We start from the raw sequence: 16,336 nt of genomic DNA, 5'->3' as shown, positions 1-16,336 counted from the left end.
CAGTTGTAGTCTTCGGGGTGCTGAGTCGAATGGTCTTGGTCCGAGAAAGCTGAGACGCTCCCTTCCTACTTGAATCCCAATCGAACTCGCGCACTTCCACCGAAACTGGGTGACTGCGCCCTACTACATGTAGATGGGGATTTGTATGCAAAATGTCACTAAAAGCGCCATTTCGTTCTTATAAAAGCACGGATGACCGCGATTGGCCCATATGTTGTAGTCTTTTGGACGCTCAGTCGACTGGTTTTGGTCCGAAAAGGCTGCGATGCAGCGTTCCTCCTTTATTCCCAATCGAACATGGTTGAACAAGCGGTCACGTGCTCCTGGGTGGCGGGTGCCCAAATCACCTGGTCACCACGCCAGCAGGCGACAACTTTCACACCAAGGTTCAACTCGAGTGACAGGACTGCACCCAAAAAAGGTCAAACAGGCTAGTAAGTTGTACCCTGCAGGCACGGTGACCAGGTGACTGGTGTACGCAGGAGCACGTGACCGCTTGTTCAACCATGTTCGATTGGGAATAAAGGAGGAACGCTGCATCGCAGCCTTTTCGGACCAAAACCAATCGACTCAGCGTCCAAAAGACTACAACATATGGGCCAATCGTGGTCATCCATGCTTTTGTAAGAACGAAATGGCGCTTTTAGTGACATTTTGCATACAAATCCCCATCTACAGGTCCACTCTCCATATAACGTAATCTCTGGGACCACGCACAAATTATGTTATATCGAGAGTTATGTTATGTAGAAAACCGTGTGTAAAATACAAGATGTACCTCAAAATGAAGGGTATTACAAGGTGGGTTCAACCGTGCAAACATATACACACTGTACCACCATCGACATCAGATACCATCAATGCCGCAGAATGCACAATAGGACTAAACTGGCTAGCTACGGCTACAGCTTGATCGTACCGCGCACGTGAATCTACGTTGTATCGAGAGTGCGCACGTCGGGGACCGCGCCACAGGGTGCGTTATGCCGAGGTTTACGTTATGTAGGACTAAACTGCCTAGCTACAGCTACCGCTTGATCGTACCGTGAACGTGAATTTATGTTGTATCGAGAGTGCGCACGTCGGGGACCGCGCTGTAGCGTGTGTTATGTCGAGGTTTATGTTATGTAGGAAAAATTTGTATGGGAGTGATGCTGTTTCGGCGCGGGATCTGATTTTTTTTACTTACTAGCGAGGTTTATGTACAAGTGAGAGTTGTTATATCGAGAGCAGACCTGTAGTAGGGCGCAGTCACCCAGTTTCGGTGGAAGTACGCGAGTTCGATTGGGATTCAAGTAGGAAGGGAGCGTCTCAGCTTCCTCGGACCACGACCATTCGACTCAGCACCCCGAAGACTACAACTGGTGAAATTTTAATTTTTGCCTTAACTTCCCCTTTAAACAGCAGTGAGCATGTTGTCTGAAACAATCCACTGAGAAGGTTGATTTGCAACATCAAGTCTCCGGACGAAGCCGGACAGGCTCAGATGCACGATTTTTCGGAACTGGACCTAGCCAGCTTCATGCATGACACCGTTGTCGACCAGCAATTATGCTTGTAATGCCAATTTTGCATGCGAAATGGTGTTATACTGCCAGCATTATGCCACCTGGAAAAATGGGACTATAATACCAGCCATAATGCTAGCATTACAGTTACTCAGGTGTCCCCCTGGGGTTGGTACTGGCCCTACTGGGCCCACTGCTATTAATTGTCTATGCCCGCGGCATAGCAGAAGAACTATCGCCGTTTAATGTGGGAGCAATCCAGTTTTTTTCCAGCTCCGCTTTGTCATCATGGAAATCCATTTCAGCTGGAGTAGCCCAGGGCTCTGTCCTGGAGCCTCTTCTTTTCCTGGTGGACACGATTGACCTCCCCCAGCATGTACAAACTCGCACACCAAATGCAGCCAGTTCGCCGATGACACGACACTCATCGCGACGCATTAATTTCACAAGGGACTTATCAGCTGCATTCCTCCAACGTGCCGTGGACGCAGCAGGACGATGTTTGAAGAATTGGCATCTCCTCGTCAACACCACGAAAACCGTCGTCCTTTCCTTCCAACCCCAACACATCATCCACATCACACTCCACTCGACCCTGCTGCAGCAGGTCCGCCAACATAGGCACCTTGGCGTTCCTCTGTGCTTCCATAGCCTTTAGGCTTTACTATGTTCTTCCATTGATGGGGGAATCTCGGTGCCTGTTTGTGTGTGCGTGTCCGATGGAGTAGGTCCTTGTCTGTCGAAGAGTGTATGGTTGGTGTTGACGTTGTGGTGCAAGATGTGGTTGTTGCAGGTGTGGTGGGGAGTTTTGGTGGTGGATGTCCCATACTAGTAGGACTTGTTTAACACGGAGTCGTAAGCTAAGGGTGGGAAGCTTTGCGTGATGGAGGAGGGAACTGTGGTGAACTGGTGCAAAGAGGGGAATCCGAAGGCAGATGCGTATAGCACGGCGTTGAATTCTCTCCAGTGTGTCCCGCTGTTGCTGTGTGGTGTTGGAGAGGGCAAGGCTGCCATATTCGAGAACGGGTCGGATGTATGTCGTGTATATTAATAATAGGCTGAAAGCGTTCATTGTGCCACGTGTCTTGTGGAGTTGGTGTAGTAGTTTTTTGGCTTTGTTCGTAGTTTCGATGATGTGTTGGATCCATCGCATATCGTCTTGGAGAGTAACGCCAATGTGCCTATGTTGGTGGACCTGCTGCAGCAGGGTCGAGTGGAGTGTGATGTGGATGATGTGTTGGGGTTGGAAGGAAAGGACGACGGTTTTCGTGGTGTTGACGAGGAGATGCCAATCCTTCAACCATCGTCCTGCTGCGTCCACGGCACGTTGGAGGAATGCAGCTGATAAGTCCCTTGTGTAATGCGTCGCGATGGGTGTCGTATCATCGGCGAACTGGCTGCATTTGGTGTGCGAGTTTGTACATGCTGGGGGGGGGGGGGGGGGTCAATCGTGTCCACCAGGAAAAGAAGAAGCCCCAGGACAGAGCCATGGGGTACTCCAGCTGGAATGAATTTCCATGATGACAAAGCGGAGCCAACCTTGACGCGTTGTCGGCGGCGAGTCAGGTAGCTTGTGATCCAGGTAAGGGCAATGCCACGGACACCAATGTGCTCGAGTTTGGCCAGGAGGCCAGCATGCCGGACTCGGTCAAATACCTTTGATAAGTCAAAGAAGCACGCTGAAACGGCCTGACCGGCATCTCGGCTGGCGGAGATCTCGTGAACTAGGCGGGAGAGCTGTAGTTCAGTGCTCTCCTTAGATCGAAATCCAGACTGGTCGGCCGGTATGTGGTGCTCAATGTGAGTGTAGAGGCGTTGGTGAACAGTCCCCTCTTGAACCTTGCTGATAACACTCAGGAGCGAGATTGGCCTATAATTGGTTATCTCTGCACGAGAGGTTTTCTTGTGAAGAGGATTGATAGTGGCGTCGCGCCAGTCCTGCGGCTGCTCGCCTCGCGAGAAGGACTCAATGAAAAGCGTTGCGAGGGAGCATGATATTTCGTGTGCAGTGATCTTGAGCAATTTCGTCGGGATGCCATCGTACCCAGCCGATTTCCGGAATCAAGAGCGGAAAGGAGTTTCCTGACCTCGTCCTGGGTGGTGATGATTTCCTTCAGTTCGCTTCCGATGATGCGCGACACGGCTAACTCTGGTACAGCCTCAGTTGGTCCGGAGACGGACTTCTGGCTCTCCGAAATGAAAGAAATGATTTTAAAAAATGCTTCCGCCTTTTCCCCATCTGATCCAGCCACTGTTCCGTTTGCTAGGCATGGGCGGGTAATGCTAGTTATTTGCTGCGATAATGCTAAAGGCAATGCTCTTAATATGAGGATATAAAAAAAAAAAAAAAAAATAATGCCACTTTAAGAAGTCCGTCTTGGATCAAGGCCAAAAGCGTAGAAAAAAACTTAAACGGCAGTGAGCATGTTGTCTACAACAACCACTGAGAAGGTTGATTTGCAACGTCAAGTCTCCGGACGAAGCCGGACGGGTTCAGATGCACGATTTTCGGAACTGGACCTAGCCAGCCTCATGCATGACACGGTTGTCGACCGGCAATTATGCTTGTAATGCCAATTTTGCATGCGAAATGGTGTTATAAAGCCAGCATTATGCCACCTGGTAAAAGGGACTATAATGCCAGCCATAATGATAGCATTGCCCGCCCATGTCTACCGTTTGCTGAAATAGGTGGAACTCGGCGGCTCCTTTTTCGGGGACGACCGCAGTGATTTCATTTTACTTGTACAGGTTTCGCTGCGGGACACCAGTTACGTCACCAGTTACGTCGCCTTGCGCGCTAGTGGATACAAAGGCGGATAAGCCGCGGATTTAGCTTCTCTCAGTTGTGTAGTGCCTAGTGGTCCTATTCCGTTGAGTAACGAACGCAAGCCAGTTCTCGGCGCTGCGAGCTCTGAGATACTGACGGTAGAGCTGATGCTTTAGTCTAATTCTGGAAAGAAGCTGTTGAGTCATCCATGGTCGTCGAACTGGGCGAGACTGGTGTGTACGTCGTGGTGCGAAGTAGTTAGTACAGTACAGTCAAACCTCGTTAGGACAAACACTGATAAGGCGAACTTTCCATTAGTACGAACTAAGGCCAATCCTATGGTTGGCCAGGCATCAATTCAAGTCAAAATTATTCGTTTACGACGAACTTCTGTGCAGCGAACTTTCGCGAAGACGAACTATTTTCAAGTGTGATTTGAACAAAGTCAGTGTGGTCATGTACATGTACATGTAGTACGAACTTTCGGTCCATGAGCGTGCGCGTGCGCTGGCTGCCTTTTTTCTTCTTTTTTTCAATAGTTGAGGTCATTTGTACGTACAGTGCAAATTGTTTTCAAGCGTGTTTGATTCATTGCACTTTCAGTTTTTCATTGTACTTTACCTGTTTCTGGCTTATGCTAAGAATAATGTGCTTTCCATGTACCACAGCATGCACCTTCACGTAAATACAATCCATCTGATATGCATATCGTTTTTTTGTCAGATCTGGATAAGAAGAACTCCCGATAAGACAAACAAATGTGTTCAGTCCCTTGAAGTTCGTCCTAACGAGGTTTGACTGTACAAGCGTGCTGTGTTGATAAGCGAGTCATGCCAATGCGACCAGAGTTCTGACATTGATGACTGCGGAATTTCCTCAGCTGATGGCAAAAGCTGCATTGAGCCAATGGCTTCTTTCAGTGCGTCGGCGCGCGCGATCAGGGTCCCAGTTCCAGCGCCAAGTGATCAGGGTCCCAGTTCCAGCGCCAAGTAACAAGTAACTAGTTTCGACGTGTTGCTGCGATGTTTGTGTATGTATGGTTCCCGCGCAGAAAATAAAAATCGTGCCAAAACAGGGTCTGGCGCACGGACTGAATGGGGTCACGTGTCAACAAAGTATCAACAACGTGTCAACAACGTGTCAACAACGTATCAACAACGTGTCAACAACGTGTCGACCAAGTGCATAGCGGTACACTCAGTGGTACACTAATAATAATATTAATAATTTGGGTGTCGCGAAACCGAAACATCGAGCACCAATATGGAAAGGCTTTAGACAGAAACTTCGCGGCCTTTCCAGGAAAGGCTTTAGACAGAAAGCCTTTCCAATTCTGTGCCCAAGGTCCGAGTCTAGAGCCGTACTGCTACAAAGAGTGATGGTCGTTTGGTGCTGTGTCCGTTCTAGCTGGCTAGGTGTTGAACGTTCGCCATGGCCGCCAGATTACCCGCGTGTGTGCTTGATGCTGGCACGGGATACACCAAGCTGGGTTTTGCTGGCAACACCGAGCCACAGTTCATCTTCCCATCGTCCATAGCCGTCAAAGAATCAGCTGAAGTCGGCGATCAACCGGCGAGAAGCGTAACGAAAGGCGTAGACGACTTGGACTTCTACATCGGCGACGAAGCGACGGAGAAGTCAGGATACTCGATCAAATATCCGATCCGCCATGGTGTCGTGGAGGACTGGGACCTGATGGAGCGTTTCTATGAGCAGTGCATATTCAAATACATGAGAGCAGAGCCGAAGGACCATTTCTTCCTACTCACGGAGTCTCCGCTAAACTCGCCAGAGAATCGTGATTTAACGGCCGAGATTATGTTCGAGTCGTTCAATGTCGCCGGTCTCTACATCTCTGCCCAGGCTACGCTGGCTTTGGCCGCATCGTGGACATCGCGACATTTAGGAGATCGGACGTACACAGGAACGGTCATTGAATCAGGTGATGGTGTTACCCACGTTATCCCAGTGGTTGAGGGCTACGTACTTGACAGCTGCATCAAGCATATTCCCATCGCTGGCAGGGACATCACATATTTCGTGCAGCAACTGCTGTGTGATCGAGAGACTGACATTCCACCTGAGCAATCACTGGAAACAGCCAAGCTGGTGAAGGAACGCTACGGCTACATTTGCGCTGACGTGGCCCAAGAGTTTAACAAATATGACACGAAGCCGGACAAGTGGATGAGGAAACACGGCGGTGTTAATCCCGTCACCAAACAGAAGTGGAGCATTGATGTTGGCCACGAGCGCTTCCTCGGACCGGAGATCCTCTTCCACCCGGAGTTCTTCAATCCCGACTTCACCATTCCGATTTCCGAGACCGTCGATACTTGCATCCAGAACTGCCCGATTGACGTGCGCCGTCCGCTGTACAAGAACATCGTGCTCAGCGGCGGCTCGACCATATTCAGGGACTTTGGCCGCCGTCTGCAGCGTGACGTTAAGCGGGTGGTGGATGCGCGCCAGCGCCTGAGCGAGAAGCTGAGCGACAGCCGCATCAAGCACAAGCCGATGGATGTGAATGTGATCACGCATCACATGCAGCACTACGCGGTCTGGTTCGGCGGCTCAATGCTGGCCAGCTCTCAGGAGTTCTATCAGGTGTGCCACACAAAGAAGGACTACGACGAAAAGGGCCCGGTCATCACGCGCCACAACCCGATCTTGATAGAACTTCCCGTGTCTCTCTAGACGTCCCATTGTACAGCCACTCAACCAGCGGAGGAACGGTTACTACCAATATCGCTTTTTCAAGGTTGGTTGGGCATATTATCACCAACTCCTTCCAATGCTACTTTGTACCCGCAGCCTGGTTCGCTATCCGGGTACGAGTGTCCCCCGCTTAGTAGGTGACGATTCTCTGCGTACGTCATGTGCTTGCCTGTGTTTGTGCGTTTCTGTGCATATTTTACCCAATTTTCCGGACTGCACCATTTTCCCATACCAGTGTGCATACCGTATGTAACAAAGTCATCTATATAGTGGTTACGTTTTTGCCGGCACCTGGAGCCGCTTTTTTGATTTTCCAACTTCTAGTACAAGTAGTTGTTGTTGCACAGCAGGCAGGCATAGTGGGATGGTCTAAGACCATGATTGAGAAACAGAGGGTACCAGGTTCAAGTCCTGCTTGGAAGCGGAAGGATTTTTCCAGCCGTGCTGCGACCCACAGATAATTGCGCGCCCATGGTGCTCGCACTGCAGCCACAACCCGTGGCCAAGTCTCTGCTGCTCTTGTTCTGCCCCCCGCTAACACCCGATATGGCTTTCGTGCAATTTCTTATTAACCCACATGCATGCACGCATACACACAATAAAACTTAAAACAACCAAAACATCAATATGCACATTTATCCAGACACGCTCTCACATACACACGCACGCATGTGCGTGCCAAACGTACAAAACGTGGACGCGTGTACACCAAGCAGATAGAATACAAGGAAGTGGGGTTTGCCATAGTTTTTTTTTCTCAATTTTGTCTGATAAATATTTACGAGACTTTGCATCGAGCGACACCGTGGATAACATTGAGCCAAGAATTATGCAATAAACCAGAAGAGATATCTCTTCACAAGTAGGCAAATAAATGCGTAGGTGCCCGGCCACAGCAATCGGGCGAGTCACAGCAATGTACGTATTGCAACTTCAATGATACACATACACGGTTGACCACCCATGCCTCCATTTTCGGCGGGTCAACCACATGGTGGCCCGGCAACTTCAAACGGGAACACACCGATACAACATACACAGTTGACCACCCATGCCTCCATTATCGGCGGGTCAACCACATGGTGGCCCGGCAACTTCAAACGGGAACACACCGATACAATAGACACAGTTGACCACCCATGCCTCCATTATCGGCGGGTCAACCACATGGTGGCCCGGCAACTTCAAACGGGAACACACCGATACAATAGACACAGTTGACCACCCATGCCTCCATTATCGGCGGGTCAACCACATGGTGGCCCGGCAACTTCAAACGGGAACACACCGATACAACATACACAGTTGACCACCCATGCCTCAAACCGGCGGGTCAACCACACAACAACATACAGGTGTCACAACACTGAGACAGTACAGCACAACACTGAGAGGCAAATGCATTTGACCCTCCTTGGGGCCTCGTCATGTGGCACAAGATACCGACGTGTCATGTCTAAAGGGAGGGAGGGAGGGGAGAAAACACAACCTTGAGTCACTTTGGCTAACTGGATGACAGAAATTGTTGACAAGGAAGTTGCTTTGCTGACACGAGGCAGGGCAAAGCGGCCACGCAAGATATATTTTTTCATCCACCATTTTCGGAAAAAATATTTTTTATTCATGTGCCGCGTGAAGAACCGTGACAAAACACGTGCATGCGTGGGCTAACTTGGCTTTGCTGCTCAAAGCCGTCATTTAACCCACATGCATGCACGCATACACACAATAAAACTTAAAACAACCAAAACATCAATATGCACATTTATCCAGACACGCTCTCACATACACACGCACGCATGTGCGTGCCAAACGTACAAAACGTGGACGCGTGTACACCAAGCAGATAGAATACAAGGAAGTGGGGTTTGCCATAGTTTTTTTTTCTCAATTTTGTCTGATAAATATTTACGAGACTTTGCATCGAGCGACACCGTGGATAACATTGAGCCAAGAATTATGCAATAAACCAGAAGAGATATCTCTTCACAAGTAGGCAAATAAATGCGTAGGTGCCCGGCCACAGCAATCGGGCGAGTCACAGCAATGTACGTATTGCAACTTCAATGATACACATACACGGTTGACCACCCATGCCTCCATTTTCGGCGGGTCAACCACATGGTGGCCCGGCAACTTCAAACGGGAACACACCGATACAACATACACAGTTGACCACCCATGCCTCCATTATCGGCGGGTCAACCACATGGTGGCCCGGCAACTTCAAACGGGAACACACCGATACAATAGACACAGTTGACCACCCATGCCTCCATTATCGGCGGGTCAACCACATGGTGGCCCGGCAACTTCAAACGGGAACACACCGATACAATAGACACAGTTGACCACCCATGCCTCCATTATCGGCGGGTCAACCACATGGTGGCCCGGCAACTTCAAACGGGAACACACCGATACAACATACACAGTTGACCACCCATGCCTCAAACCGGCGGGTCAACCACACAACAACATACAGGTGTCACAACACTGAGACAGTACAGCACAACACTGAGAGGCAAATGCATTTGACCCTCCCAAAAACCAGTGTTTACGACCAAGCATTTCTCACGGCATTGCTCATTAGCATAACTTCCTGCAAGTAACCATGGCAAACCCCTAAGTGATACCCACAGAGCCACATCGGCACAAGGACTGCACAACAAGCGAAAGGCACAACACTGTACAACACTACAAATGTACCTCACTTCTGTTCTCAACACCACATGGGCGTGGGCTGTTCCAGTCTTTGCTGCTAGCCATTGCACAGAGGGTATACCGGCTGCACGCCTGACATAGTGATCGGATGCTGCACTTCGCCAGCAGCCTGCACGGCATATGGCTGCTTCACAGACACTTGTACTCCGATGAGCCATGAGTGTGGCCCCGCCAATGCGCACAGAATGGGAGCTCACCCGGTTGCAGTTGAGGATCCTAGTCGAGAAAACTCGGGAGAAGTAGCCGCCGTCGACGAACACAAACACTGGCCGTGAGCTGCCGGCAGTAGCGGTCAGGGACCGGAACTCGGCCATAGCCGAAACTGGGTACATCAGATTATGTGTGCGCAAATACCGGGCTTAAAGGTCTGAGTCGCTCATGAGATCATTGCTGGCAGCAATCAGAGCGGCGAGTTCAGCGGAGGAGTTGGCACCAGGCACTGGTTGGCTGTGGAAGCCAGTTCTCGGAAGCGAGTAATCACAATAGGTTCATGCTGCATCTCAGCGGCCCGTTGCCCCAAAAACGATTGTCCTTGATAGAAACCGCAGAAGCCAACATCAGAGGCATCCGTGAATAGCTCAAGGTCAGGGGACTTTGAAAACTCGACATCGTAGAAGAAGGATTGGCCATTCCAGTTTGCGGCAAAGAAGCGCGACCATTCGATGTCCAAGTGAGCTTTTGTGTTGATGTTGACTACTGACTGAAGAGACTGAGAGAGTTGTCCAGCTAAGATACAGGAGTTGACAGATGAAGGTCCTGCCAGGAGGAACCACCTTTGCGGCAAGGACAAGGTTCCGATCAGCGACAGCAGTTCCCGCGTTGTGTAGCTAGTGCGCGTGGACTACTCACTCAAAGCCGCTAGAAAGGCAAATAACTTCTTGCCAGGTAGCCGCATCACCTGGTCCTCGCTGTCGACTTCTATGCCAAGTACCGTCACCACTGTTGCTGGGCCGACCACCTTGCTGAGGTTGTCGAAGACCTGCGGAACCGTTGCTTTCAGTTGAACTCATTCCATTGACCATCAAGCACACGAACATAAGCACCTTGTTAAGTGCAGCGTACTGGTTCTTGTGCTGGCCTGCACAGCTATCAGGAATAGTTTTACCCAGAATGACTGGGTTGATGATTTCTCCCTGAGAGAGGGTAATGCCACGTGCACAGCAGATGTGGTGCATAACGAACGCACAGTGGGCATAAAATCTTCATATCCACATCAAAGGCCACAAGCGTTTGACAACCACACCTGATACGTAGATGATCAACGATCGTCCCTGCACTCAACGTCGCTCCAGCATTAGTAGCATGTTGCAAACCACCATCGTACGTTGTCCATGTAAATGCCTCTGCTCCTTGTCTACTTCTTTGGCTAGATTTTTTGACAGGTAATCACAGCCATTTCTGAGTTGGCGTCAACGCCACTCGCCATGTCGAGGCCTAAATAACTGGTCCTCTGCTTCGAGTAGTTCTTGCTTGGCCTCATGAACTCCAGGAAATTCACTACTGCGATCATGAGCTACTCTATCTGCCCACGCAAGAAATAAATATTTCAACCAAGCGCGATCGATCGCTGTTTGAAGTTGTGAATTTTCAAGCGCTTCCAGCTCACACGAGTCAGCGCTTGTCTACGCAGACTAGCACAACTAATACTCTTGTACAGCTTGGCGGAGAGACAAAGGAGAAAACGGAGAAAACACAACCTTGAGTCACTTTGGCTAACTGGATGACAGAAATTGTTGACAAGGAAGTTGCTTTGTGTTATGTTTGAATCCATAGTCTGTCTGTACATGATCTGTACGCCATACGCTGCTCTGTGTGTACTCCACATTATACATGCATGCCTTGTACACTGTTGTCAACTGCTTTGCCATGTGTACGTTATGCGTAGTGTTTGAAGTAGAGCGCGTAGTCTACTCTGTCAGCTATGTCAGTTATTCGTTTCCTGATTTCGAATAGTCCTTGCTTGTCGTTCTGAAGTATAGTTGTAATATATTGTGCTCTTGCTCATGTAGTTCTCTGTCGATCATATTCTGGCGAATATAACACTGGCGACGAAGATAGTTTTTTGTAATCCGCAATGGCAGAACGCCCAGTACCTCAGTTCGATCCTACGGGCCCTGCTCAAGATGTATCCATTCGCTGGGCGAAGTGGAAACGCAGTTTTCAATACTACCTTGCTGCAGAGGATATCACCGATTCGACACGGTCGAAAGCAAAGCTGTTACATCTTGTTGGTCCCGCTGTACAGGACGTGTTTGACACGCTCCCGGAACCTCCAGCTCCGACGGATGGTTCTGTCCAAAATTCTTACGACAAAGTAGTCACTATGTTGGATTCGTACTTTCAGTACACTCCGAATGTAATGTTCGAACGACATACTTTCCGCCGATTGGCGCAAATGGAGACAGAGACAGTAGCTCAGTTTGGCAACCGTTTGGTTCAACAAGCAAAGCTCTGTTCGTTTGCTGACCAGGACGAGCAAGTGTGTGACCAGCTTGTAGAGAAGTGCATCGATGATCGTCTACGCCGAAAGTTTCTGGAGAAACAAGGCACTCTCAAGCTCAAGGATGCTCTGGAGTTGTCCAGACAGTTCGAGGCAACTGAACTCAGCGCTCGAGGAATGTCACAATCGCGCAGTGCTCCAGCTCCTGTCCGTCTGGTATCCTCCACTACGGGCACTAGGACACCAACGCATTCAGGTGGTCCACCCGGAGCAGAGTGTAGCAACTGTGGTCTTTCGGATCACACAGCGGAGTCTGCTAACTGCCCTGCACGTGGCAAGGAGTGTCTGAATTGCCACAAGAAAGGTCACTACAAGCGCAAGTGTCGGAAACCAGTGACATCCAGGTCGTCCAAGACTGGAAGGAGAGGAAGAGGAGGTGGTACACATCAAGTCGTTAGTGCACCTTCAGCACACAGCGCACCAGCATCTCAGCAGAAGCCTGTCCAGCATGAGTCCTACGCTATTGGGAAAGTCACGTCTCCGCTGAACGAGTCAGACTCGCTGTTTGTGTCCGTGTTCGTCAACGAACGGCCGCTGAGAATGGAAGTGGACACAGGCGCGAAAGTCACTCTAGTACCTGAACACGTGTGGGAACAGTCCTGGAGTGATGTTCCGCTTGCGGCGTCCCAGCTGCAACTCACCACCTATGATGGCAGTTCGCTACCAGTGGTAGGAGAGACGATTGTTGAAGTAGCGTACGGTGAGCAATCCATCACAGACACCATTGTGGTTGTGAAGGGCGGTAGCCATCCCCTGCTCGGGCGTAACTGGTTGCACCGTCTTCGTCTCGACTGGCCATCATTGTTCCGCATCAACTCAGTGTCGAGCACAGAGGCTGACTTCAAGAATGAGTTTCCGGCGGTATTTGGAACTGGCCTCGGTACGGTCAAGGACCACCAAGCTGAGATCCACTTGAAGGAGGGAGCGACCCCTCGCTGTTGTTCAGCTCGTCCCGTTCCGTATGCTCTGCGTCCTGCCGTGGAGCGTGAGCTCGACCGTCTGGAGGGTGAAGGTATCATACGTCCAGTCAAGTCAGCTGAGTGGGCCTCGCCACTAGTGATAGTCAGCAAAAAGAACGGTGACATTCGCCTTTGTGCCGACTTCAAGGTCACGATCAACCGGCACATCGATCCACGTCAGCATCCAATACCTAATCCGAATGATCTGTTGTCACGTCTTGCCGGTGGGTCAATGTTCAGCACGCTTGATCTCAGCCAGGCATACGCACAGCTGCCGCTATCCGAAGCAAGCCAGAAGTATTGCGTCATTGCCACGCATCGCGGTCTCTATGCATTCAACCGTCTGCCGTTTGGTGTTGCAAGTGCCCCGGCAATCTGGCAACAAACCATGGATCAGATCCTGCAAGGCATCCCCGGTGTGGTTTGTTTCTATGACGACATCCTCATCACCGGAGCAACCCCAGCCGAGCACGATGAACGCCTACGTCAAGTACTGGAGCGACTTGCCGAATTTGGTGTACGTCTACGTCTCGAGAAGTGTGTGCTCAGCGTTGACCAGGTCCGCTATCTCGGTTTCACTGTCTCAGGCGAAGGCATTCAAACCAATGGCGACAAGGTTGCTGCCATTGTCGACGCACCACCACCGAAAGACCAAACAGCTCTGCAGTCGTTCATCGGTCTAGTGATGTTCTACAGCCGTTTCGTGCCATCTATCTCAGATGTACTGCAACCGCTACGACAGCTTCTCGTGAAAGACGCACCCTGGGACTGGTCGTCTGAATGTCAAGAGTCATTCGAGAAGGTCAAGAATCTGATGGCTGATGCACCCATTCTTGCCCACTTCGACATCAACCGCAAAGTCATTGTCGAGTGTGACGCTTCTCCGTATGGCCTCGGTGCCTGTCTGCTGCAAGAAGATGATACTGGCAGCCGACGTCCTGTGTGCTTCGTATCCCGAGCTTTGAGTTCTGCCGAATCGCACTACAGCCAGATCGAGCGTGAAGCTCTAGCAATTGTGTTCGCAGTGAAACGTCTTCACATGTATTTGTATGGTCGTCCGTTCGTACTCCGCACTGACCATAAGCCGCTGCTGCGTATCTTTGGACCGCACTCCGACATGCCAGCAACAGCCGTTTCCCGGTTACAGCGTTGGGCAGTAATTCTCAGTGAGTATGAGTACCAGATTGAGCATATCAGTGGCACCGCTAACGTCATCGCTGACTGCTTATCCCGCCTGCCATTGAAGCTGTCCGAGCAGCAAGAAGCAACCGTTGTGAACGCCGTTCTCCAGCATGCCCGTGATCCATGTGAGTCTCTACCTGTCTCTGCTGCTGATGTTGCCGCAGCCAGCAAAGACGATGCCGTTATCTCGCGCATCATGCAGTACCTTCAATTCGGTTGGCCCGCCGACACCCCCGACGATCTTCAAGCCTACCGCCGATGCCGCAACGAGCTGACGATCGAGTCTGGTTGTTTGGTGAGAGGCCATCGTACCGTAATCCCTGTGCAACTTCGCCGCGCGCTGCTGCAGGAGCTGCACAGTGTGCACCTTGGCATTGTGCGAATGAAGTCCGTCGCACGCAGTTTCTTCTGGTGGCCAGGCATTGATGATGACATCAAGCATCTAGCCACGTCATGTCGTCAGTGCCAAGACACCGCTAACGCTCCGCCCAAGGAAGCACCGCATCCCTGGATCTATCCCTCCGAGCCCTTTGAAAGAGTGCATGTCGACTTCGCCGAGCACGACGGCCAGCACTACTTTCTGCTTGTAGACGCCTATTCAAAATGGCTCAGCGTCTACAAGATGTCTTCTACGACAACCCACCAGACCCTGGAGTGCCTACTGTCGTTCTTATCTACGTACGGCATCCCGAAGACACTGGTCAGCGACAACGGTCCGCAGTTCACGTCGCACCTGTTCCGACAATTCTGTTTGGAGAACGGAATCAGCCATAAGTGCACGCCGCCATACCATCCTGCGTCCAATGGACAAGTAGAACGTTGTGTCCAAGAGTTAAAGAAGGCGCTACGTACTCGCCCGGACAACGTGTCAGCCGGCACCCAGCTCCACCGTTTTGTGTTCGCGTACCGCAACACGCCACATTCAACAACACAAGTCACGCCTGCAAGCTTGGTGTTCAAGAAATCGCCAAACGTCAAGTTCTCCCTGCTGAAGCCCAATTTCAGTAGTTCCCAGCGTCAGCGTCAGACTACAGCGTCATCAACGAAGAGAGACTACACTCCCGGCGATGCTGTAGCAGTACTCAACACTCGTAATGGCAATGGTCCAAAGTGGATTCACGGAACTATCGCCGAGCGGCTTGGTCCGCTATCGTACATCGTTCGTACCGGTGAACAGACGCGACATGTACATTCTGACCACCTTCGTATGGCAGAATCTGAGAGGGAAGAGGAGACTGAACAAATTGAACTGCAACCGCAACCGGCCGTTGAGTTCCGCCAGCCTTCTACCGTACCTGCACCAGTCAGTGCACCAGCAGAACCCGCTCCCGCTGTACCAGCTGTCGAGCCAGCATTTGAGCCCGATGCAGACATCGAAGTAGCTCAACCCCTATCCACATCGTCTGAGGCTAAGCCAGCACATTCGCCGCGCCGATCCTCCAGACAGCATCGTCCCCGTCAACGCTTGATTGAAGAATTGTGATGACACTAACAGTCCTGTCATGATTCTAGCACAGCTCATTCCGTTTTGTTAATTGTTCTGTGAGCTTTACCTTTACTGTGTTCCCTGTTGCAACGCAGTAGTTCTTTTTTGTTTTAGTATGAACAACATTCTATTCCTCACGGCGTTTCTTATCTAAAGGAGGAGGAGTGTTATGTTTGAATCCATAGTCTGTCTGTACATGATCTGTACGCCATACGCTGCTCTGTGTGTACTCCACATTATACATGCATGCCTTGTACACTGTTGTCAACTGCTTTGCCATGTGTACGTTATGCGTAGTGTTTGAAGTAGAGCGCGTAGTCTACTCTGTCAGCTATGTCAGTTATTCGTTTCCTGATTTCGAATAGTCCTTGCTTGTCGTTCTGAAGTATAGTTGTAATATATTGTGCTCTTGCTCATGTAGTTCTCTGTCGATCATATTCTGGCGAATATAACACTTTGCTGACACGAGGCAGGGCAAAGCGGCCACGC

At 50.5% G+C, this 16,336-nt stretch overlaps 2 protein-coding genes across 2 annotated transcripts; both read left to right on the top strand.

Moving 5' to 3' along the window:
- Positions 1 to 5,629: 5,629 nt before the first annotated feature.
- LOC135817218 (actin-related protein 3-like) lies at positions 5,630 to 7,811 on the top strand. Its single transcript, XM_065330346.1, has one exon. The coding sequence runs from the start codon at positions 5,710 to 5,712 to the stop codon at positions 6,973 to 6,975; it is 1,266 nt and encodes a 421-aa protein (XP_065186418.1). The 5' UTR covers positions 5,630 to 5,709; the 3' UTR covers positions 6,976 to 7,811.
- Positions 7,812 to 11,794: 3,983 nt separating this feature from the next.
- LOC135816534 (uncharacterized protein K02A2.6-like) lies at positions 11,795 to 15,844 on the top strand. The gene has a single exon (XM_065329730.1). The coding sequence runs from the start codon at positions 11,795 to 11,797 to the stop codon at positions 15,842 to 15,844; it is 4,050 nt and encodes a 1,349-aa protein (XP_065185802.1).
- The last annotated feature ends 492 nt before the right edge of the window (positions 15,845 to 16,336 follow it).

This window comes from Sycon ciliatum, chromosome 5 (assembly GCF_964019385.1).
Source record: "Sycon ciliatum chromosome 5, ocSycCili1.1, whole genome shotgun sequence".
In the NCBI taxonomy this organism is placed as follows: Eukaryota; Metazoa; Porifera; class Calcarea; order Leucosolenida; family Sycettidae; genus Sycon; species Sycon ciliatum.
This window is presented reverse-complemented; position numbering and strand designations above follow the sequence as displayed.